General features: G+C 40.8%; 1 protein-coding gene across 5 annotated transcripts in view; it reads left to right on the forward strand.

Moving 5' to 3' along the window:
• The window catches only part of ANKRD55 (ankyrin repeat domain 55), a 514,150-nt gene that overhangs the window by 463,922 nt on the left and 23,605 nt on the right, over positions 1-26,623 (forward strand). For all 5 annotated transcript variants that reach the window (XM_053907354.1, XM_053907355.1, XM_053907353.1 and 2 more), the window contains 2 exons: positions 7,443-7,503; positions 18,771-18,899. In XM_053907354.1, coding sequence (XP_053763329.1) covers positions 7,443-7,503; positions 18,771-18,899 — 190 coding nt within the window. The remainder of the gene's footprint in view (positions 1-7,442; positions 7,504-18,770; positions 18,900-26,623) is intronic.

The following is a 26,623-nucleotide window of genomic DNA, read 5'->3' on the forward strand; positions in this document are numbered from 1 at the left end:
TTAAGATTAACTATTCCAAAACCAAAATCATCATTTCTGGTAAATGTTCTCCAAAAATGAATCGTGTGAAACCTTAACAACCCATATAGCAAAGCAACTGGCTTTGTTACCTAGAGAACATTTAGAAACTAGCTTGCCTTAAAAAATTCCCTATGGCATTACATTGCTTAAAATTAGATATTTTATCATTGGCTTATGAGAAATTTTATGACCATGGCAGTGTTTGATAGCATCTGCATTCAGTGTTTCAAGCAGAAAGTAGCCAAGCGATGTCCTATGGCCCAAAAGTTGGCCTTCTATCATCCATTTCTTTATATATCAGCATGAACTCATAATTGTTTTCTGAAAAAAAAAAAAAAATATATATATATATATAGTCTGGCTTGTGGGTACTTCCTAATCCTACAACCATAATGCAGGAGCGACCTTCCATTAGGCCATGCAAACCTGTTTGCTTAATTTTCCTAAGTGGACACAACTGTAAGTGGATTTGGCTAACCACTGAAGCCTATAGGTCTGCATTTACAATGATGAGGAAAAGAAAGACAAATAGCACTGATTATTTACCATGTTCTGAGCAAAGTTCTGAGTGCTTTCCATGTACTATCTCATCTAATCTTGACCACACCTTTATGTGATAGGTAATATTTCTCTCCCCATTTTATGGATAAGAAAGCTGAGGCACTAAGAAGATAATTAATTGCCTAGTGCATGTGTGAGGCTAAGTAACCTGCCCGTGTGCCTACTCTGTTCCTAGGATCCACTACTGTGGACCCTGTAGGATGTACTTTAATGGCCATAGTCTGTCATTAAGCCCTACCCTAAGAAGCTTTACAAAACTCCTTATTGTTTCATTGTCAGGAAATACTTTGTTAAAGCATCTAAAAAATGAGAAACCCCACACAAAAAAATTCTACTAAAGGAAGAATTGCTGTGTTTCTCCTGATAAATTATTTATTTTTACTCTGTGGACCCTGTGACCTATGATTTCTCTCTGTATGTTTAAAACACCCAAACCCCAGTTTTTGTCCCACCTCTGGGACACGTGTAGGACCATAACTGCATCTTATTTACCCTGCCCTTATTTTCTCTTGGACTAGTTTCTTCACTTGTAATCTTGTTTTACTATATGTATCTAAAAACCACCTAACATCCCTTTTGGATTGAGGTAAAGGATGGTCAGGACTGCCAGCTCTGGAGTCAGACTGACCAGGTTTGAATCTGGTCCATCTCTTAGTAACCATATTATCTTGGACAAAGTTAACTTGTCAAGACTCAGCTAGCTTTCTTTCATAGAAAGCAGGAATAATACAGTATTTATTTCATGGTAAATTGGCAGAAATAAATGAGAAAATATGTAAAAAAACACTGACCACTGTCCATTGTCAGTGTTCGGTAAGTGTTGATGATGGTGATGATGGGGTGATAATCACGATAGGAGATAGACAGAAATAAAGAAATACCATAGATCAGTGCTAAAGAATGAATCCCTGCTGCTGCCACCCCACCAGCTCTCACTCCAGCCTTCTTCACCTTAGCACACACAGGTCCACAAAACATATGTTCACATACAGGTGTGTTGGGGAGGAAGAATTTCTTCCATCCTTCAAGATCCTTCTAACTGGACTAAGAATCAAACTGACATGAGACAGATTAACAGAAAAAAAAAAATCAAATTTAGTAGCCTATGTACAGGGAATCCACACAGACATGGAAATTCCAGAGACAGGCAACTAAGGGAATATAGAAGAGCTAAGGAAAGGTGTTGGGGTCTGAGGATACAAAGGGGAGAATTCCATTAGGAGGAAGTTAAGAGGAAATGTTTGGAAAACAAAGATTGCCCTATTAGGCAGGTAAGTTTGTTAAGTAAAAGGGAATCTCTATTAATAGCTCTCTTTCTGGTACAGGCAAGCAGTTGAGGGGGAGCTAAAGAGTGTTCTCTGAATCTACTGGCTTTTTTTTTTTAATTTTTTTTTTTAATGTTTATGTTTGAGAGAGACAGAGCATGAACAGGGGAGGGGCAGAGAGAGAGAGAGACAGGATCTGAAGCAGGCTCAGATGTGGGGCTCAAACCCACAAATATTGAGATAATGACCTGAGCTGAAGTCAGATGCTTAACCAAATGAGCCACCCAGGCGCCCCTGAATCAACTGGGTTTTGATTGCTTTTAACTCAAAGTAATGTCCGTGCCAAAGTGGCCCATCTTAAGGTGGCCTGCCCTTGGCCCCTATAAGAGCAATACTAGGCTTTAGAATCCAATGAGCATCAAATTCAACCATTCAGCTTCCCTGAAACTCCCTTCCTTACCTTTGTTAGTGTACATTCATCTCTATTTGTCCCCTAATCCTAAACATAATATATGGGCCACATTATGTCCTTGTACTCAGGTATTCATACTCGCTTTAAAATCTACTAATACTTAGATTTCCAAATCTAAGCATGCTCCTTCCACTCAGTGCTCAACTAGAGGTTATTTAGAATGAAGCCTCAAATTGTAGCTGCTTGTAAACAAGCCAAGGGGACACCTCAATTAACCCTCCAGCAAGGTTCTGTGATGCAAACAACTCATGAACAAACCAGCCAGTTCCAATGTACAGCCTTAGCTAAGCTGCAGCTCAGTGGGGATTTAAGCTGATGCAAGAATAAGGGATTTATAATCATGAACACGATAGCAAGTTGGATGGACAAAAGCAAAGAAACGCAGGTTTCATCTCACGAGTCCCTTTCCTGCTTTGAACCCTGAGCTTCTCAGCAGGTCCAAGTTTTCTCCCTTTCAGCTCCCTAGGGCTTTTCTTGCTTCTAGGACATTCAGAGGGCGCCAGTGTGAAAGAGGGGGCATGATCATTAAGAGGAAGCTCCAAAGAGAAAGAAGTTGTGTTTGTACAACGCTACACATGCAAGCATTGGAAGGCAAACAGCGATTTCCTCTGAAAGCAGCCACAGGGCTCTCTGGAGGTCTTTTTCATGGTCTCCATGGTTACTGGCAGATTCTTTTTTTTTTTCCCTGCCAGAGTGCCAGCAGCTCTGCCTCTTTTCATGACTCTTGATGACAGATAGAGGGAGGAAGGAAATTATTTCTTTGGGGTCCTGTTCTCACATTACCAGGTGATGCATTCTAACCTGTGGGGGGATGATATACTTCAGGATACTCTCACATCAGCAGCTTCAGGAACAGGAGGGCAGACAGGTGGCTTAGGGACCCTTTTCCCCAACCATCACTGTGCTGGACAGATACAGGGCTGTGAGTCCAAGGGGTCAGCAAAATAAAGCCCACAGAAACAAGGTACCCCCCAGTATACATCTAGCTGATCTCTCCCTGATCTTTGAGATCAGGGGATCCCAAAATATAAAGAGCAAGAGCTTTTAAAAACTTTATTAAATTATACAGAATATTCATTGGCATGTAAATGTCATTCTAAGTGTTTCATATGCACTGAGTCATTTAAAATCACAACAGATCTTTAAGAAGGAGGTGTTAATATCATTTTTATTTCACAGATAAGAAAATATGGGTACTGAGAGTTTTATAGCCTGTGTAGGGTTACTGGCTGGTTGGTAATGGAGCAGGGATTCTAATGGAGGCAGTCTGGCCCCAGCACCTGTTTTCTTACCACTCATCATGCTGCCTATCTGAGAATGTTCCTGCTGGGCCTCTGTGCCTGGTATCCTGCTACCTGGGATAAGGTGGGCTTTGTGTGGCTTCTTAGAGAGCTGAGAACAGGACAGAGCTGGTGCTAATAAGAGACTGGGCTGGGGATCTTGGGAAGAATACTTCTAAGCTACCTTAGCACAGAAAGAGGGCTCTGAGAAAACAAAACTAAGGGGTCTTCAAATCCTCTGGTAATTAAGACAGATGTGAGACAAGCACCTGGCAGATTCCCCTGTACCATGGAACAGCATGGAAGCCCCAGGCTTGAAACCAAACACCTGCTCTCTAGTCCAGTCTGAATTACCACCAAGGCAATGTATGATGGCCCTGAAAGCAAGATCGTTTGCTCTCACAAAGGTAGAGAGAGAGAGAGAGAGAGAGAATACTTATCTATAAATTTGTTTCCATCTTTGGAGATTATTGAATCTGAGACACTTAGGAATCAAATGGAATCAAGCAATATAGGTTGGCATGTATCAATCAGGGTCACAATAAGGAGGTCACAGAATATTAAAAGGTAACTGAACAAAGTTTAATGGAAGACTATTTAAAATTAACTAGCAAGAGATGGTGACATAATTCCCCACCTCCACTTTCCCCAAAAAAGCAGGAAAGTATTCCACCACTAGGCCAAAAGGATCAGGAATGGAGCTGTTACTGGAACCTCTTGAGAGTTCTGGCTGTAGAAGAGGACACACCGAGCAGGAGCTGTGGCCTTTGGTAAGGGGGAAAAGTCATTGACAGAAAGGGAAGTGGCTTCTCTCCTTTCTCCTGCCAGTTCTCCTGGCCAAACCCAGAAAGCAGTCAGAGGGCAAGGGAAGTTGGATGATAAAGTTATTGCAGGTCAACCTCAGAGCAGGACATTGCAGGGCAGCAAATGGATTTGAGGGGCAAATAGAAAAATATCCAGAGACAGGATTCATCCCATGACCTTTGGAATACCCCCACCACCAGGATGTGACAGGAGGTCATGCTCTCCCCTCCCTCATTCCCATCAAGTCAAAACCTGACTTCCTTCAGTGTGATCACTGCTCTGGAGCAGTCCCAGAAGATCCTGTCTGGCTATGTATGATCTCAGTCTCCTTAGGGTTGGCCGAGGATAACCAGATTGGACCACAGCTGACCTCTTGCCTTTCTTTCCCACTCTCTCCCCACAACTCAGACCAAATGAACCCTAGAGACTAAGCAATGGCCAGTAAAGAGAAAAGAAAGTCACCAGTTGCCCTCCAGCCTTCTAAAGCAATTATAAGGGGAAAATCCAGTAGTGAAATATAGTTACAAAGATAAAAAGTGTTATCCAAAAATGCAATTATTATAGCCTCTTCCCACTAGGTGGAGAAATTTTAGAATTCAGAAAGCTTGCATTCAGTGCCACTGTTCTTTTAAAGTCTGTGTACTAGGAGCTTTATACCTACTATGTTATTCAGTCTTTTTTTTGTTAATTTTTTTTTTAACGTTTTATTTATTTTTGAGACAGAGAGAGACAGAGCATGAACAGGGGAGGGTCAGAGAGAGGGAGACACAGAATCTGAAACAGGCTCCAGGCTCTGAGCTGTCAGCACAGAGCCCGACACGGGCTCGAACTCACGGACCGCGAGATCATGACCTGAGCTGAAGTCGGCCGCTTAACCGACTGAGCCACCCAGGTGCCCCTGTTATTCAGTCTTTACACCACCACTGTTATTATCCTGATGATAAATGTGAGGATACAGAAGCTCAGAGAGGTCATGCAGCAGGGAGGGCAGAATTAAATCACAGCATTATCCTGGCTCCCCAAAAGAGGTAAAACTAGATTTAAACCTTAGGCTTCCTGGCTATTTCATCTCCACAGTAAACAACCAGAAATGCATCCCTATTTAAGCTCTCTCTGTGTTACATTTACCACTAATGCAACATGATCAGTCCCACTTTCTTTTATTCGATTGTAGGTAGCAATTTAAGACTCAAGACTAAATGTCATCTAAAATAAAAGACAATGAAAATCTGACTGGGGAAAAGGCTAAACCATTTGATTTTTTTCAAGTCATTCTTCCAAAAATAGTTTCTGAATTTCCTTCAGAAATTGTCTGAATTATCTGAATGGTCTCCCCATAGACAATCCTTTATCATCTTCATGACTGTATTAGTTTGCTAGGGCTGCTGTAACAAAATACCCACATAATGGATGGCTTAAGCAACAGAAATTTATTTTTTTGAATTTCTGAAGGGTAGAAGTTCACAAGCAAGGTGGCAGCAGGTGGTTTCTTCTGAGGCTTCTGTCCTTGGTTGGCAGATGGCCAGCCACTTGCTGCCTTTTTACGTGGTCTCTCCTCTGCAATCCATGCTGCTGGTGGGCCCTAATCTCTTCTTCTGAGAACATCAGTCAGATTGGATTAGGGCCTGCCCTAAAGGCTTCATTTTAACTTAATTACCTCTTTAAAGACTCAATCTCCAAATATAGTCACGTTCTGAGGAACTGGAGGTTAGAACCGAATGAATTTGCGGGGCGGGAGGAACACAGTCAGTTCACAGCAATGAGTATCAATTGGTTAATTTATTCAGTACCTGTCTCAGTGGTTTTCAGACCTGTTTGCCAGAATTTCCCGAGCAACCCTTTTAAACTGTGAAAGCTGAGCTTCTCTCCAGACCTACGAAGTCAGAAATACTGAATACAGAATCCAGGTATTTGTGGTTTTAAAAAATTTCCCCTGGGGATTCTGAGATTGAGCCAGGTTTAAAACTTCTAGCGTTAAGTGTTCTAGAAATAACACTTGGCTGTGTTCCAGTCATGCTATAAGTGCTGTATGCATTAATTCATTTAATCCTCACACTGAGCTGTAAGGTAGGCACTTTTTTTACCCCCATTTTATAGATGAGGAAGCTTAGGCACAGAGAGGTTGTTACTTGCCTTCAGTCATAAAGCTGGCGAGTAGCTGGGCTGGGATGTGAACCCAGGTGGTCTGGCTCCAGATTCTGGGTCCCTACCAACTACAATCAACTGCTTCTCTCCCACAATGTAGACCTCAGTCAACCAAGTGTGGGACCCAAGTGAGATAAAAACTTGAGCTTGAGAATCACTGATAGTTTTTTCACACTGATTACTGTCATTTCATGCCTAGACATTTGCATGTTTTCGAAAAAATAAGCAAAGTCGTAAATGCTGTCTCCTAGCATAATCTATACATTTACAAGGTGTGACACATGTACCAAGTGGTGAAGCAATTTGAAACCACTGCATATGTTTATGTAAAAGAATGAAGAATAAGTGCTAGAGGAATTTAGTTCTTTTTTTTTTTAACGTTTACTCATTTTTGAGAGATAGAGACTGAGTGTGAGTGGGGGAGTGGCAGAGAGAGAGGGAAACACAGAATCTGAAGCAGGCTCCAGGCTCTGAGCTGTCAGTACAGAGCCCAACGCGGGGCTCAAACCCACAAACTGTGAGATCATGACCTGAGCCGGAGGCGGACTGAGCCACCCAGGCACCCCTAGAGGAATTTAGTTCTTAAAGTGCACACATAAGAACACAGGTCTGGTGAAGAAGATGAGCCTACAGATTCACTTTCTCCATTCCCTTTATCCCTGTCCCCATCTCCAGAGCCCCAAGATGGAGAGGAGGTGGGGTGAGAAGAGACAGAGGAATCCCCTCAGGTGCCTTCTTACCAATCACACTGTCTTCTTTTCTATGGATCTTTCCCCCTCGATAAACAGAAAGGGCTCATCTTCACTTGGAGGCCTTCAGTGGACTGTACTTATAATGTTATGTTCTCATACACATTCTGTTCTTTTGAGCCTCTTCTTCTATTTTTCTTCACAGGCTCCTAACAGTGTTGGTGCAACAGTCAAATCTCAGCGAGATTAATCACCAGGACAATGAGGTGAGCCTTCTTTAAACATCTCAAGGAACAGTTGGCCATTGTGCGTTTTAGGAGGGCAGGAAGGGCTTTTCTGAACCAGTGCTTCCTATCATAAAGGTCAAGGAGGGGATGGAGCACATTTTGGGGATCCTACCCTGAGAGGGTAGCCTGTGTCTTTACTATTAACCCTCAGACAGAAATTTATCCCCACCATGGGTATGGGTATCTTCTACTAGAGAAGAATTTCTTGCATTAAGTACTTAAGCTTTTATCATACCACTGAAATTTTGTAATTTCCCTCTGGACATTGAGAAATAAATATTGCTCTTTCCTGTCTTCTTGAGTCCCAGAAACTTCAATGGCAAGCTGTGGCTGCCAGTTTTCTCCCTTTGAGTGAAAGATGACAGATAGATGATAATTACAGGCTCTGGAGGCCACATTATTAATGCCGGTGATCACAATTGCTGTTTCCTTTATGTTGCAGAAAGAGTATAAGGCTTCCAAGAAGGCAGTATAGCACTCTCAAGCAAAATTCCTGCTGGAGTATTATCGGATACCAGGCAGAGCTGCCCCAGAGTAGCTTAGGATCTTATTCTAACTGCTTAAATCTTTGAAAAAGCAGGACTGATTTTTCATTACCCAGCCTGTTTTCTTTAACAAGCTTCTTTAAACTGATTTAAATACCTGGTTTCCATTTTATTTTTCTTTAATATAATATGTGCTTGGTTTGGCTGTGCTTTACTAAGAATGTCTGATAACTTTAAGAAAGTCTGGTAGCATTGAAAGTGCATATGCCTCCAAATACCAAATTACACTGTTTGCAAGGAAGCCAGGTGGCCAGCAACAGCAGTGTGGGAGGAAGTGCCCTAACAGAGGCTGGGCCCCTTGTCTTTCTTGAACTTTCTGATTACAGGCTTCTTCCCTGCTGGGTTGGCATTAATGACCACACCAGAAACCCCCTGCTTCACAGCCTAGTTCTGAGTTTGGACACCACCCTGACTCAGTGGTCACACGCCACTTTTACCCTCTGTGTCTTTAGGGGTTTAAAGCAAAACCCTAAGAGAGGATTTCATTGTTTTAAACTTCTGCTTTAAAAATGAGAACCAGAGATGAGAAAGCACACTTTGATCACTCTGCCTATGGTATGAAAGCAGGGAACTTGAGTGGTGCAGTTTATGTCGGCTCATCTAGAGTTTGGGAAAGTTGATGACCACTTCCCCCACCTCCAGCTCTTACCCTCACTCACCAAAACTGGGGCGTCTTAAAAAGGAGGGAAATTCAGTCATTCATACCCTAAAGTTTAACTCCTCTTATAGACCTCCCCCTCTGTCCAGCCTTCAGCTGAAAGAACATCCTGAAAGAACAGCTGAAAGCAAAGTGTTATTTCTGTACTCTTCCCTACCCTGGGAGGCCCCTGCCTGGTGGGGACAGTTAAAGTAGACCCAGCTCCTTCTAACAGTGGTAATTGTTATACTTTCTGAATAATGTGTACTAAATATTAAAATGCCTCCAGTTCCTTCTCACACAAAGTGACCTCTCAGAGGAGATTTCTCCCACTGTTACACCAGCGTTGTGACTCAGTGGCTTTTGTGTGCAGGGAGAAGGGACCTCATAAAGGACACTTACATCCAGTGTTGCAGCTTTCTCTTTGGACCATGTCACAGCATGTCTGAAACCTATGTAAGCCAACTGCTAATGCTTGCCTGTGTTTTGTTGCCAGTATGGTCAATCCATATAAATTTATAAGGGCTAGAAGCTCTTTAGCACTGGGAAGTAAGGACAGCTGTGAAATGGAAGGAACATTACCTTGGTAGATTTCCTGCATTTGGTTTCTCAGTGTTCTGAACAAGTAGTGTTCCCTCCTTTTTAAAAGTAGTGGCCTACTCTTCCTCTCCCTAAATCACTTTGCCAGTGAGCTCCAAGCATAATCAGTCTCTATTAGGTTTGAGGGGATAACAAAGTGTAAGTGCACACATACCATATATCTGCTAAATAACAGGAATGAAAAAAGATGGAAGGCAAAAAAAAAAAAATGAGGGAAAAGGTAAGTTAATGCTGCTACTGAAGTATTATGGTTTTCTAATACAAGAGGAAAGAGCAAGGCATACCTCTACAGGCTCCAAATGAAATTATATTCCAAGAATAACTGTAGGATTAACAAGCTTATCACAATAAATTATTAAAGATAGAAGAATCAATTAGTAGAAATTTAACTTCATTAAGAGATGATTTAGATTATAAACTGAAACTAAAGAACTGAGATAGGAAGAAAGAAAACCTCTCCTATAACTGTTCAAGTAAAACAAAATATGATGGTACTTTATATCAGGGAAGTGATTTTCGCCTTAGCGGCTGTCCTGATCTGAGCTCAATGACTTAAAACAGTTTTTTATATTATTAGTTTTTACTTGCATAAGTAATATATGAACACATTTGCTTTTGAAAAATTTAAATATTACAAGTAACGATAGGAAGTCCTTGATTACTTCCACCCTACCATCTTAGCCTCCAGGTAATCTTTTCCAATGTCTTCTATATATTCACAAATGTGGACTGTAACATAAAAAGTATCACACTCTGTATATTGTTCTACAACTTTATTTTCTTTCTTTCTTTTTTTTTAATGTTTATTTTTTTTTGAGAGAGAGACAGAGTGTGAGTGGGGTAGGAGCAGAGGGAGAGGGAGACACAGAATCAGAAACAGGCTCCAGGCTTTGAGCTGTCAGCACAGAGCCTGATGCAGGGCTTGAACTGAAGAACCATGAGATCATGACCTGAGCTAAAGTCCTACCGACAGGGCCACCCAGGTGCCCCTACAGCTTTATTTTCTTCATGTAACAATATCTTAGAGCTCTATCCATGTTAATACATATAGATCTGTCTCTTTCCTTTTAATGGCTTCATGATGTTCCACACTAGGAAAATACTTCTTTTATTTTACTATTTCCCTATGAATGTATATTTAGGCTGTCTCCAATTTTTCGCCATAAGAAACACTCTTCCAGAGTATTCTTGTACAAGCCTCCTTGAGTATTTTACACAATCATTTCTCTGGGAGAATAATTGTTGGTCACTAGGGTGTACATTTTTATTTTTAATACACATGACTGGTGCTTCTCCAAGATGGCTGTGTCAACGTATCGTTCCACCTGCAGTTTAATAGCATGCTTGTCACGTTTTCTTGTTGTCTTAATTTTCATTTCCCTGATAAGTAATGAGATTGAGTACTATTTCATAGGTATAATGGTCATTTTTATATCTTCTTTTGTGACTTGCCTGTTTAGATCTTTTGTCCATTCATCTGTTGAGTTACTTTGTCATTTTTATATGGATTCATAGTTTATTTTCTATTCTGAACAGTAATCCTTTCCTGTTGGACTGCAAATAGTTTTTCATAGTCTGTTGCTCATTTTAGAACTGCTTGTGATGTCTTTTCTAGTACAGAAATTTTAAAATATGATATAATCAAAGTGATCGTTCTTGTTCATTACTGCTTTTGCTTTTGATGTCTTTTTAAAGAAGGCCCTCCCTAACCCCACAAGACATAACTACATTATGCTAACTTTGCATTTAATTGTTCTGTGCTAATGATCTATTTGTTTTTCATGTTTCATTAACCACAGAGCTTAATTGTAAAGTGACTTATTTAGAAGCTATCCACACTGTAGAGTTTCATACTGTAGGAAAGGTGAAATTGGCCAGATTGTCCTTTGTGCCTTTGTCTTTTTGTACCTCAGAGGAATCTTTGCATAGAAGGAGGCTGTCTAATGTAGTTACCGGGAGCTAACAAGTTGCTAAACTGGAATCTAACCTCTCTTGCTCGCATTTTAGCTTTGACAAGAGCACCCCATTAAAAGGGGCTGTGAACTAATGGCATCTGGGTTAGAACTGAAATGCATTTATCCAGAGAAGGACTGTTTTGCATTGTATTTAGGATACATTGTGGATCCTACATTGCATGCAAATTCGGGTCTGAGTAGATTTTTGTGAGGGGCCTGACAATCCAAACTTCCATTATAGCCATACTCTGAAAAAATAAATCCAAGTTGCAAAAACAGATGTGAACCTTTGGATATAATTCTTAGTCCTAAGTTCACTTACAGCTTTCCTAAGGCATAATCATAAGCAGAAACTGTGCATTATAATGGCAAAATAAAACAAAAACAAAAACAAAACAGTGCCTGACTCTAGAAATCACTTTACTTTACAGTTAGCAAAAGGTAAAATAATAACGTAAATTTTTTAAATGCTCTAGAATTTTTATTCTGAAAATGAACTGCTTATAAAAATAAGAGTAGAGTCACTGCTACTTACAAACCCTCACTTGCCCCTTCCCCGTAAGAGTCTAAAGGCAGGCCATGTCTTTTTTATTTTTGGATCCCTAGATCTAGCTCAGTAACTTGTACATAGTAGAGCCCCCACCCCAAATATATATTTATGTATAGATGTATGTATATATTATAGATAGAGAATTATTCACTTTAAGGGAAAGTCATATTTTATTTTATTGGCCCTTTCTCTTTGTTTTGTTGACCCAACTTGGTTACCAATTTTATTTACCACACTTAACTCTCCAGGTGACTTTTAATTATTTCCAAAATCTACTCTCAGAAAAATAAGATTTTATTTCATTTAGGATCTTCAAAAAATGTACTCTAGACTCTAGGCCAGGAGTCCTTGTTCATGTATGCCGGTGTGCTGGTGAAGCCTATGGATCCCTCCTCAGAAAAATGTTTGAAATTATATAAAATAAAATATAGAGGATTACAAAAGAAACCAATTATATTGAAAAAGTTGCCAAAATATTATAAAGATCAAATTTGTAATGGTAATATGTAAGCTTGCTTGTTAATGCATTTATTAAGATTTAGTGGTAGGACCAATAACTACTGTACTAGGGATACATACAAAACATATTTTGAGATATCTGCACTAACTAATGCAATACAAAAGTATCTGTGATTTGTATTTTTGGCCAAGTCACAGGTATTGTGTTAACAGTACTGTGGCTTGTTGCCTATATTCATATTTAAATAAGATGGTGAATTTCAATTTGAAGTTAATGCCAGTAAAGATGTAATTTATTTCTCTGATCTAAGCCTGATTCCTATCCATGGATAGAACCCCTGTTATGGTGGTAATTCCAAAAAAAAAAAAAAAATCTCCCAAAAACATTTTGATCAACAAGTGGAATAATTATAGGCCTCCCAAGGTGATCTGCTTAGAATGGGAAAATAGTCATTTTATTCACTCAAAAATATTTAAGTACCTACCTTGTCTCATATAGGTTTGATTCCTGCTCTAATAGGTCACAATTTAGTGCAGAATGTAGATGCTCTGTTTATTTGAAAAAATAAATATAACAACTTAGGTCTCTGTTCTCAAGGCTTTGTTTTGTTTTGTTTTGTTTTGCTTTTGAAAAATTTTTTTAATGTTTAATTTTGGAGACAGAGAGACAGAGTGCAAGCAGGGGAGGGGCAGAGAGGAAGACACAGAATCTGAAGCAGGCTCCAGGCTCTGAGCTGTCAGCACAGAGCCCGATATGGGGCTCGAACCCACAAAGCACAAGATCATGACCTTGGCTGAAGTTGGAAGCCCAACCGACTGAGCCACCCAGGCACCCCTAAAGGCTTTGTTTTATAAGTTTGCTGTTGTTGGAATTTGCTCTTTATTTCCATGACTTAAATTAATCTATGTTGCTTCTCTTGTGTTAATGCCTCATTTAAATTATAAAAACTTCCATCCTGAAGGTTTTTGTATTTTTGTTGGAAACATTTTGTCATTATTAAAGGGAAAAAGTGACTGTTTTTGAAGAATATCACTAGTAGCCATTCCTACTGTCCTGAAACCCAACATCTAATTATTTTTAGTTATCAGTTATAATCTGTGGCTATTATGATGTGCACTACTTATCCAGATTAGAAAACTCTAGAGGCACCTTGGTGGCTCAATGGTTAATTGTCTGACTTTGGCTCAGGTAACCATCTCACAGTTTTGAGTTTGAGCCCAGCATTGGGCTCTGTGCTGACAGCTTGGAGCCTGAATCCTGCCTCAGATTCTGTGTCTCCTTCTCTCTCTGCACCTCCCTCCCACTCATGCTCTCTCTCTCAAAAATAAATAAACATTTAAAAAATTAAAAAAAAAAAAAAGAAAACTCTAAAACAAAGACAATGAAATAATTTACTAATCTTTGTGAACTATAATTATAAAGTGTTTTCAAAATAAAAATTGAAGAAAATGACTTTTATTCCTGTACTTACAACCATCTATTTTTTTTTAATCTTTTAAAGTACACAAAAGTTATTGTTGTCTCCTATAGACAAAAAGTAGGAATGATCGATACATTTATTCCTATTTTTTTGTCTACAGGAAACAACTTTTGTGAGGAGTAGTCATATGTGATTGGGAAATTAATAGTACGTGAATTTTAAAATGTCAGCCCGAGCCAAGCTGGACTTCTGTGAAATTCTAGATCCTTTGGAAGATCTAGATCCCCTGAAGGATCTAGAATTGTTTGGTTGACTCCTCAGCACTTGCTATAATTTTACCCCTCCAGGGCACCAAGATGAGGGATATGGCAAGCACCTGGTCACATCACACATTTCTCTCTCTGTGCCTTTCAATGTCTGCTAGAGTCAGTCTAAAGGTGCAATCCTGAGCACTTAATCAGATTTCTGGTTCAGAAAACACAGAAGTTATGGTGGTTTTGGGGAAAAAAAAAGTTCTGAGACACTGTTAGGACTTATAAGCCCTTAAATAAAATTTCAGTGATACAGGCTCAAGGCACAGAATTACTCATCTTCATAACAGCACTGCTCCAAAGCAACCCTGCTACCATCCAACAGTTAGGACATTCATTCAATCCTATCAGCAGTCTCATAATGGATTCTAAGCCAACTAAAACTTAACATTTCCCTTCAAAGCATTCTGGAGAGCTGTGCTCATAACTGAATATGAGTTACTTTTCAGCCATTGAGCCAATACTTTCTGTTTTCCAAGAAAGTGGGGTTCTCCTGTCGCCAGGGCCATCTGGGCATTTGTTGCAACATGTCTACAAGTGACTCCTAGCTTTTCAGCTCCTAGATGCTTCCAAGGCCCCATTGAGTCCTCAGTGAAATTCCAGAAAGCAGCTGGTAGAAAAGGTCTCCATAGTTTGGACATAGATGGCTGGCTTGCATTCAACAGACCCTGGTGTTTTATGCTTTCCATGAGTCCAAGGGAGCCTTGATAACCAGTAATCCACTAATTCTTCCTGTGGATATTTCTTGAACACTTACTGTGTGCTTGGTGCTATGGGCATACCACATCAAATAAGCCACGGCCTCTGCCTTTAAGTGCATTACAGCTGAACCATGACCTGTCACCACTCAGTGCAGACACCAACCTCTGAGACTGAAGTCAACCCCTTAACATAACACAACTCTGATGCCTGCTGGCTCAACAGAAGCTGGAGGAAAGAGAAGGAGGCAGTTGTAAGAAAAAAGTATACTTTCCTGAACGAAGTATGTTGTGCAATACCAGCGGCTGCACTAAAGCTGATTTTGAAAGTTTTGGTTTTCTTATTACTATGAGAGGATTTACTTTTATTTCTCATTAGCCCAGTTGAAAAAAAATAGCAACAGAAAAGTTCCCTTGACTTAACCGAATGTTATATACTGTGATATAAACAGTGTGTGTGTGTGTGTGTGTGTGTGTGTGTGTGTGTGTAATTGTTATTTCAAGAAGGAATGGAATGATTAAAGTCTTGATTTAGAGTCATTCAGATGATCACCAAATTCTAGGGTGGGGGAAGGGGGTGGGAGAAAATACATAGTTCAATACCTTACAAAAATAAATACTTGCCAGCTGTGTATTTAGTAAGAGCCTAGGGGCAATGCCAAATGAAACAAATAATATAGGATGGCAACATGTACTCTAATGAAAACCACCATTCCAGAAAATTAGAAGACCCTGAATGGTGTTAAAATCACAAAGAAAAGAATTTCCAACATTTGACCTCATTTCCAAAATGAAAGCCTACCTGCATGATGTGTGTAAAGAATGTTATTCTCCAGTGTTGGAGAGACCTGGATTTGAATCTCAACTATGGCACGTGCCCATGGCCTTAGGCAAATTACTTAACCTGTGTTTTGGGTTCCTCAAATGTAAAATGGGCCTAAAAATACCTACCTCTTAGGATTATATATGTATATAAATATTCAATGAGGTAATATATATATAAATTTCTTGACAGGAAGTAGGTATATAAAAAATGGTAATGCTCCTCCCCACCCCATTCACTCTACCAAAACATGCAGAAGTTGGGCTTTTAAGGGTTTTTTGGCAGGGGGGTAGTGTTGTTTTAAGGAAATAACTCTTGAAGCTTAGCAGTTCTGTTTAGGAGATAATGATTAGCAGTGCATGATCACCATTTAATTCATAACGACATTTCACACAGAGTTCTCATATACACTCAGTGATTGCCATCTACCTTTTGGAGAACTCATCAAAAATTCTACCAGGTTTCAGTCGAAGAGTTAGTAACAATGACCATATCAGAAAAGTTCATTTTCTGTAAAGGAGAAGTGTTTTGCCTCTTTAAAAATGTATATAATTTTTAAAAGCAAAGCTAGATATTACAAAAGCAAAAAATTCAATCAAGGACCATTAAGACATCCATTTTAAGTAACTACTGACTACTTACGATCTACACTGTTCCTGACACTGTTCTAAGCTCCAGGTATTGAGACATTGGATAAGGACCTACCCTAATGAAGTTTACACTCGAGTGACTTAAAATTTCCTTTGATGTCTTTTAACGCTGGATACTGATAGCCCTTTATGATTAAGCCAATAACTCTGAAGCAAAAAGGAATCAGCACTGGGAAGGGGAAATCCATGCATAATAAGAATAATCTGATTCCCTTGAGCCCAGATTTCTAGTTCCAGTGGGTCAATTTTATAATGAAGAGGGCTTTTTGAAATGCATTGAGTTATTCTAAATCCCAAGCAAATATTCAGCTGTCAGAATAATAACAAGAAGTTCCACTGCTGTAGTATCAGCATTCTTTTCCATATGGAACCAATTTCTTAAAATATCCTCAAGAATATACCGGGAGACTCACTTGTATGTCACCTATAGCTTGAAAGCAAACTGTAATATAATGATTTAGAATTTTCAACCTGGTCAAGGAGATTAGCATTCTTTTTTTTTAAATTTTTTTTTTAACTTTTATTCATTTTTGAGAGACAGAGCATGAGCAGAGAAGGGGCAGAGAGAGGGAGGCACAGAATCTGAAGCAGGCTCCAGTCTCTGAGCGGTCAGAACAGAGCCCGACACGGGGCTCGAACTCATGAACTGTGAGATCATGACCTGAGCCGAAGTCAGACGCTCAACCAACTGAGCCACCCAGGTGCCCCAAGGGGATTAACATCCTAATCCCAGCTCCCCACAAACCTCAAACCCTAGATTCAGTTCCGTGTTCATTCACAGACTTGGGAACTTCTCTAGAGCTGGGCTTCCTCTTCTATAAAATGAGAAGGACAGTGGTACCTGTTAACGTTGGTCAACTGCTATAGCAATTAACTCAAAAATTCAGTGGCCTAATACAGTAAAATCTTACTTCTTTTTTTTTTTTCTTAAGTTTACTTATTTATTTTGAGAGGGAGAGAGAGAGAGAATGAGTGGACGGGCAGAGAGAGAGGAACAGAGGATACGAAGCATGCTCTGTGTTGACAGCAGAGAGGCCCTACCTGGGGCTCATGTGAGATCATGACCTGAGCCGAAGATGGGCGCTTAACCAACTGAGCCACTCAGTTGCCACAAAAGCTTATTTATTTAGAATCGTAGTCCAATACTGGTCAACAAGGTAGGCTTACTCCCCCTCAACAATGACACCATTGTTATCTGTCTTCCTCCTGGGCTTCATAATTAAATGTGGTTCTAGCATCTTCTTTAGCCTTGTCCTCTGCATTCGTTGAATGAGGAAAGAGAGAAGGTATGGAAGACCACGTGGGTTTTGTTTTCTATGCAGGCCACCCCTTTTGTCCACATTGCAGTGATCAGGACTCAGTCTTATGGCCATATCCATCTGCTGGAAGGCTGGGGAATGTACCCAGTGTGGTGGCTTGGAGGGAGAGGAAATAGAGTTTGGTGAACACATAGCAGATTTCCCCATAGTACTTAGTTCAGAATGTTGTTTGGAGAATTAAGTGAAATAATATACATAAGAATTCATAAAAGTCTTTGGATCAATAAATATTAGACTCATATCTTTATTTATCTGCAGAGATGACTATAAAAAGAACTTTAAAGATGCCCATACCCCTTTATCTCCTTTACCAGTCATCTTAATCTAGAGTCATTTTAGATATATTTTGTGTAATTGAGAGGTGTGGGGAAGGAGAAGAGGCCATCTTTTCACAGTACACTCCCAAATAATACTGGTTCCTCTTGGTTACCATTTCCAAGCATAAGCTCATTTTATTATTAAATGATGACTAAAGTGTGTGACCTTAAACTCTAAAAGAAGTTGGGATTCACCATATAGGTTCATCCAAGCTACCACAGAGTGGTTTCTTCTAAACAATGTAGGTCAGATCATGTCAACATTGGTTTAAAACCCTTCAGTGTCTTTGCAGTGACTTTAGAATAAACTGTGAATGCTTTATTCAGAGTTGGTATCCCCAACCCATATTCCCAGGATCAGCCTTGCCTCCCTCTCCAGACTCATCTCACGTGGATATCTCTCCCACTCCATTCCTTCTTTTATTCAACAGCTATTTATCTAGTCTCTGTTGTAGCCACTGGAGATATTGCAGTAAAATTCCTTGTGGTGGGATATGGCAGGTTAGCGTGACCCCAGTTACAAGTGGTTGCCTCTGTGGCTTGGTGCTTGCTGTTCTGTTTTCCCCAGCCTAGCTCATAGAGGCCCATGTAGAATAGTCAATAACTCCACAATTACTCTCTCACAGTACCCCATTTGCAGTCTTGATAGCATTGCACAATCTGGAAAATCCTTTTGCTCATTTGCATTTGTTATCTGTCTTCCTCTACCACACTGCAATTCCCATGAGGGCAAGGATCTTCTTTATCTAATTCACTACAGTATCTTCAACACTTATTTTCCTGGCAAAAAGCAGAAACTCAGTAAATATCTGTTGATTGAATGGCTTAAGGAATGAATGAACTGACAGGCAGCAACCAACTTATGTGGTGATGGCCCTTGGCCTGAGGAGACAATGTGAGTTCCATTTTCCTTCCTGATAGCCTCTGCTCACCTCTCCCCTTTCTGACTGTGGTTTTATAGGGAATGACACCACTTCACTGGGCAGCTTTCCACAACCGGCCTCAACACACCCAAATGCTGCTGAAGAAAGGAGCAGACCCCACTCTTGTGGATAAAGACTTTAAAACAGCTTTGCACTGGGCAGTCCAGGTGAGAAATTGGCCAGCAAACTTGTCTCAAGTTTAGATGGTGTGAAACAATGTTAACAGTTCTCTGAGTATGTCAGAACTGAAAGATGGAATTATCAAAGGCACAGCCACTGCAGTGATATGGAGGTTATTAGTGTGCTAGAGCAAGTAAGATTTTCTGCACTCCTCCCATCCCTCATATCCAGAGGGGCAACAGCAAACCTGTCCATTTGGAAGATGTGAGTGCATCACTTGTGGAGAAGAAACCACGCCAAGATACAGAGGAGGAAGACAGCCTGCTTTGGATGTTATATACAGACATGCACACACACACACACACACACACACACACACACACGCACACACACATGCACACATACATGTAAGCAGACACATAACACTTCTCTCCCTTGCTCTCTTGCTCTCTCCATCCACATGCTTGCTTAGTAGCTCACAGCACACCAGGAAAAACCTTCAAAGATATACTAGGAAAATCTCTTCAAAGTCTTTGAACCATAACTCTCTTCTTCCTTCCAAATCCTCCAAAGCAGAGTTATTCCAGATGACCCTGAATTCTGTCCTGAGCAATGAAAATCATGCCTTATAATGCTACCTCATGATCACAAAAGGCAGTCTATATCAGTACACATGACTGAAGAAATCAGAATAGGCCCAAGAAATCTATAGCCCAATGAGGGGGAAAGTGAGACTAAGGTGAAAGAATGATCATGGCTAACATTTATTGGCGGGCTTTCTATTTGCAAGAGGAATGATCAACTAAGAGTCATTTCCTCCATCCTTCAGAGGAGAGCAGTAGTATGCATCATTTCAACAAACTTGCTAGCCTTTTCTGTCTTATGATACCCAAGCATAGACACCTCCACTGTTTATCTTCACCAGCTCAATAAGGCACTCTTGCCATACTGCTGCCAGGATCCTTGTAAGAGGAGTTTCTGCCTGTTTTGATGGCGGTTACATTCAGTTGTTTCACATGCCAAGCATACCAGAGATGGGCACCTGGCACTTTCAGGCCTGAGGGAAGAGGCAAACAGAAGTGATTTGGAAACTGCTCTGGTTTTGTCCCTCCAACTCTGGCTTCAGTTACTCTGTACCAGCACCAGCCCTGGGCAAAACTGTGAAGTGAGCAAAACTTATTTTGTCATCCCCACCTGCCTGTAGCATCCACCTACATACTTTCAGTATCTAATCTCCCACCCTGACCCCCGGGGTGCTGTCCTCTGGTTGGGCAACCATGTGTGCTGATGCTCAGCTGATGTGAAAGTGGTATCCAAATCAAGCATTTCCTGTATTCATCCTCATCATACTTGAGTTTTAATCCCACAGATTTCTGATGGGGTTCACATCTCTGCTCCCACTTCCTCCACCCCACCCCCAATTTAGAGTTGCTGCTCTAGTCCTGCACGTGCAATGGAATCATCAGCAATGCTTGTAAAATTATAGGTCCCCAGACCCCCCCTCCACATCTTCTAATTTGGACTCTTCAGGGGTGGGAACCCTTGCTCTCACCCTCTAAGAGGCAGTTTGGCAAAATGAAAAGTCAGAAAATCTGTTTGTATTGACAGACATGGTTTTGATCTGAGGAAAATCACCAATACCTTCTTGGTTTAACTATCAGTGTATCTTTGGGGTATGAATGAGATTGTGCATATGACAGCACTATGTAATGTGCTAGGTAATTGGAATAGATAACCATTTTTATTATGGTTCCTGATTTCTTCCACAACAGCTTAGTTATCATACCCACATCATCATATTCTTTCTCCCTACTAGATGATATAGCTTTTAACCTGCTACATTGATTGCAGTCCTGTCTGCACTTTAAAATCATCTGAAGAGCTTTTAAGCAATATTGGATACCCAAGCCCCACATCCTTAGATTTTCAGTCAGTTTTTCTGGAGTAGAGCCCAGGCATCCATATTTTTTAAAGCTTTGCTTCATCCCAGCAGACTGCAATATGCACGTAGGGTTGAAAACTGATGAGGGAGCATAAGGTAAGCTGACACCTCACAAACCCCCTCTCCTCCCCCCACCCCCACAGGTGGAATATGTGTGATATTCCTCAGGCACTGCTGGCTGACCAAGAACAAAGGAAAGGACTGAGAACAAATGGTTGAACTGATAGAGATCAAAGGACCTGAGTCTCCATCAGTTTACAAATATCTTAGTAAATTACAAGAAGAAAGGCAATCTTATCAGTAGCCTAATCTCCAGGAACTCCCTATTATTATTGATAATGATTTGCTAGAGGGAAAAACAACCTTAGCCTGACAATAGCTAAGGCTTCAGTAATCTGTGAGTCTTCTTTAGCACATGGAAATCCCTTTAAGAAACTTCCTCTTGACTTTATCTCCCCCAACTCCAGAGCATATAACCAGTCACTCTTCACAACCCCAGTGCAGCTCTTTATGCCCACAGGTCCTGTCCCGGTGCTTTAATAACTTTTTTGCACCAAAGACATCTCAGGAATTCTGGTCGGCTCCAGACCCCCATCACTCCAAAACCCCATCAAAAACACTATGATAAATGAATTCATATTAATGGGTACTAAAACCTTAGCTACTCCTACATAAGATATTTGCATTTTTGACCATGATTTTGTATAAGCATAACGTGTCACTCATTTATTGACTCAACTGCTTAATATATATTTCTTGAGCACATACCGTGTATCTGGCATTGGGTGTAAAAAGATTAACAAGGCAGGTTCCTTCTAAAACCCTTACAATTGTATGAAATATGCTATGTGTGAGTGTGAGCGTATGCTAGCACACTTTTTTCTGAGGAAGGCATCCATGACTTTCTTCACTTCCTCAGTGAGGATCAGTAACTACCCCCCAAAAGTTTAAGAATCACAGTTGTGGGAAAACCATGCACCCTCTGTCTCCTTGTGGTTAGCAGTGGAATTCAGAAGTGGTGCGTCCTGGCCTTTACTCTGCAAAGAAGGCTAAGGGTAATTCCAAATGTCAGCTGAAACCACGATGACACTTGCCTGCTTTAGACTTCTTGTTAATTTATAGTACAGGACCAGCATTGTGCTCCATTTACAGTTTTTCCACATGAATGAGTCTATTTCCCTTTGTCATTTATTCCTTTCCCTGAACTTCCTGCTCTTCTCTTGGACCACATGAGACCACATTTAAAGCTATAGCACTCTGAAATAATAAAGCCTCTGTATTCGACCCAGATTAACCAAGGCAGGAAAGATTGGAAACATTAGGTCCGTGAAGTGATCTGGAATTGGGCTTCTGCCCCATCTCTAAGGTCTCTTGGTAACTGGTGGTGCCCTCCTGTGGGCCCACTGCCCTCATTCGCCCCTCCTGTCTTCCCAGGAGACCCTGGTGCTTGCCTCTGTCTTGGTTAGCACTGAGCAGAGCCCTGACCCCATCCAGTCTCTCTTGATGGCATCTCAGTCCCTTCAGAGCATGTGAGGACACCGATTTATCAGGAGTCCACACGGGTGTCTCTCCTCCACAAGGCAGAAATTCAGTTCCCAGTCTTTTTCTCACTCTGTTCCTCAGAAAGCCTGTTGCTTCAGCTATCATTCCCATCAGAACATTCTCACCAGTTTCAGTATTTGTATTTCTACTTTCAGCCCTTTTTTTCTCCATTCTGTTCTCACATTGCCACCAAGTGCTCTTTCTACAAATCCCAAAGGAATGTATGAATACAATTGTTATCCCACCAAAACAGTTATGGCCCCTGTTGGTCCTTGGCTTAAAAACCTTCAGTGAGTTCCATCTGACATCTCTCTTGAACTCTAGACTCATATTTCTAGCTCTCCTGGGCCTCTCTACATCATTTCCCAGACACTTCAAACTGGTCATGTCCAAACTTAACCCGTGATCTCTCCTTCCTGCCACACTCCCATCTTCCTGGTAGCCCAAGCCAAAAGGCCTCTGCATGGTCCATGAACCCTCCTTTCTTATCTCCCTTCACTGTCCCTTCATTATCAAGACTCCTCAATTCTACCTCCTCCGTTCCCACATCTCTGTTACCTACTTTCTATCCCCACTGTATAGGTCATGGTTGTACCAGGAAACAGCCCATTTGCATGGGATAAATCTGGTAGGGAGTCATGAAGAGGCTATTTCCATACCACAGTACGTTGCCATTAGGGCATCTGGGCCTAAGAGGGCATGGAAGGGAGCGGTTACTAAGACAGAAAAAGCTAGAGCTGTAGGAGAGGTCCCAGGACAGTACAGGTAGCCTTTGATGGAATGAACAAACTGTGGCCTGGCAGGGAGAGAACTGAATGATAAAAACACCTCAGTCTCTGTCCTCCTACACCCATCTCCTGTCAGTGCCACTCATTGGCCAAACCCAACAGGAAAACAAAGGAGTCCATTTGATGCAATTCATACAGGCTAAAAAGTAAAGAGCAGGATGGAAAAAGTTTGGAGGGTAAGCCTGGAAGAGCAAGTAGAGACAATTTTGTACACCTGCCATCACTTCCTTAGCTCAGGTTTCTACCATCTTTCACCTGAACAGTTTCAGTATTTGTATTCCTACTTTCAGCCCTTTTCTTCTCCATTCTGTTCTCACATTGCCACCAAGTGCTCTTTCAACAAATCCCAAAGGAATGTATGAATACAACTGTTATCCCACCAAAACAGTTATGGTCACTGTTGGTCTTTGGCTTAAAAACCTTCAAAGAGTTCCATTTTTTGGTGCAGAACAAACTCCCTGGGCTAACACCTACTGTTGTGAGCAACCACTCCCCACCCCCTACCCACTCCCAGAGATTCATTCTGTCTCCACCTTAATCACGTTCTTCTCTTTTGGTGAAATCCTTCTTGCACTCCCCACATCATCCCTTCCACTTGAAGAATTTCTACATATTCTTTCTTATTCCTGAAGGCCTAACTAAATGCCACCTTCTTTATTAAGCTCCCTTCCAGAATTGTTCCCTCCAAGTTGCACATTTAGTGCTTTCTTAAACATCTAGGACTGGTGGCGTAGGCAATGGGATGCCTGATTCTTTCCTTCTAGACTGTGTGCTTAAAGGTATTGTGCCTTATTCAGGTAGATGTGTCTCAAGACCCAGAACAGATCTTTGTGAATCTTAGGTCCTCCAAGAGGTTTCACTGAATTCTGTCCAATAAACTTACCCATCTCAAATCAATGAGATTAATGGCTTATTGGGTTCTTTCTTTAGAATACCATTTGTTACCTTAACTGAGTCTTGCAGGAATGTACAAATCTTAATACCAGGGAGGTTTTTCTAATCATAGGATTTCTAGCATAGATATGATGGCTGGTCAGTGAAGGTGGCAAGTATCTACTGTCCCTCAAATCTTGCCACTAGCTCCCTCCTCTGCTTACTAGAAAATGTGTTTATTTGGAATCTTCCTCAGAATTACTTTTCTTTCAGTGCATTTTTCAAGGGAGGGTAGAAAGAAAAGAATTATGATAATAAAAAACAACTATTTCATGTTTGTTCATTCAGTATGTAGTTATGTGGTTAAGGAAATTAAATACACACACACACACACACACACACACCCTAATAGCTCTTTAATATAACCTTTAAGCCTCTAGTGCTTGAGACTGGTTTGGTCCAGTTGGTCCAATATGGAATCCTCCTCCTTCCTGTAGTGAAGACCTGTGGTCAGCCTTCTGGATTGAATCAAAGTCTTATAAATATACTTTTACCCTAAATATATTCAGAATAACAATGGATAAGTGTCATATACCAGTGGGGTCTAATTCCTAAGGTGAGAGAATCTCAGCGCTGCAAGGGACCAAAGTAAATCATGTAATCCCACTATTCAATTCACGAGTAAAGAAACTAGTGCACAAGGAGGTTGTCATTTGACCAGATACACCCAGTGCCCACGTAGGCACCCAGGCCATATGACTCCCGGGAAGACTACAAAGCCACTAAGCCCAAAGTAAGCAAAGAAAATATTTGCAAAATCCATCATTCTGGGAGCAAAGGCCAACCTGCTTAGGAAACTGAAGTCTTGAAGGGCAACCTAAGTTTAAGTGGCCACATGTGTCAGCTCCCCAGTGCTTGGTTATAGTGAGGAAGGGATGCAGTAAAAGGAGAAAATAACAGGGACTCACCTAGGAATGAACACAAGTGAAATAGTAAAAGAAAGAAGACAATGAGGAGAAGACAGAGAAGCTAAAAAGGATGGGTATTCTGTTTGGCTTTGCTTGTAGTTTGTAAGGCTTGTTTTACTCATTTATTTATTTGTTGCTCAGTAAATATTTATTGAGTATTACTCTCTGCTAGGCTTCATTTCAGCAGAAAGATCCCTAGTCATAACATTTAGCAAGGACAGGGTAGAGATATCCTGGAGGCCTTCATCTTATCAGACAAAAGTGGGATTTAACCCCTTTCTACACATTAACAGAGCAAGAAAGGAGTTTTGTTTTTTGTTTTTTGTTTGTTTCTTTGCTTCCTATACTATAGTAGTTTGTTTTCCTATAGTTTTTTGGTGTGTGTGTTTTGTGTTTTGTGTTTGTTTGTTTGTTTGTTTGTTTTCCAAAGTATCAGAAAACCTATGAAATGAAGTAGTTCAGCAGCTGAGGGTCACCATGCCTCATGCCCCATCCCTCCAATTTCTGTCTTGTACTAGCTCTCCAGGAGAGTTAGCCCCAGGCTTTGGGGTATAGTGGCCTCTGGAGTCAGGCCAAGCAGTAAAGCCTGGGTCCAAAGGGCTAACCATGAAGATAGTTCCAGACTTTGAGCTAGGCTGTTAGGCACCTTTTTTTTTTTTTTTTTTTTTAATCTGGTTAGCCCTAGACTCTCAACTCTCAAATGTTCACCTCATGTAGATGAGTAGATCTTTCCTTGGAGCTTCATTCTCAGCCTGACATATCTGGCTCTAGCTTAACTGATGGGCTAGTTCTTCTCACCTTTAAGAGGGCTGTATGATCTACAACCCTAGCGATGATTTATCTAATCACCATCATGGGATAAGTGATGCAAATATGCCACTGCTTCCAAAAGAAGGAAGGTGGTTGGAGTGCCCTCCAAGAAGAAGCCACCATAGAGCTTATTCCCCAGACATGTGGTAATAAAAACTAGTCCAAAATCTTCCACAAAGACTCTTTGGAAGGTCACCTAGAATAAAAAAGGTCTACAGTAAGAATATTGTAATGTTTTTTAGCCATCTGCCTATAGCAAAATTCTTTTTTTAATGTTTATTTATTTTTGAGAGAGAGAGAGACAGACAGACAGACAGACAGATATCTCTGGATATAGCATCAGACTCCAAAGGTTAAGTGTTCAGTCCCACAAGGCTGCCCCTCAGATGCCAATCTCAAGCCCCAGACTGTTACCTGTGCCTCTGATGTACCAGCTAAAGACTGGAAGTTCCACTGACCTCCTCAGATTTGATTAATTTTCTAGAGCAGCTCACAGAACTCAGGGAAACACTAACATTTACCATTTTATTAAAGGATGTGATAAAGCATAGGAGTCAATAGCCAGTTGAAGGGATACATAGAGTAAGGTCCAAAAGAAAGGAACTTCTATCCTCATGGACCTTGAGGCCTGGCTTGGTAGCACATGGAAGCCTTCTGGTTCCCCAAGCATGGAAGCTCTGAAAAAGAACTAAAAAAGTTTTTGAGGCATTATTACATTGTCATGATTTAACTAAGTCGTGGGCTGTCAGCTGATTCTACTTCTAGCCCCTCTCCCCTCTCTGGAGGTTTTAGGGTGGGGATAATGGCAGTTCCAACCCTCTAATCACATGGTTGGTCCTCTTGGCTAT

The sequence above is a fragment of the Panthera pardus genome, unplaced genomic scaffold, assembly GCF_024362965.1.
Source record: "Panthera pardus isolate Hobbes unplaced genomic scaffold, ASM2436296v1 HiC_scaffold_2, whole genome shotgun sequence".
In the NCBI taxonomy this organism is placed as follows: Eukaryota; Metazoa; Chordata; class Mammalia; order Carnivora; family Felidae; genus Panthera; species Panthera pardus.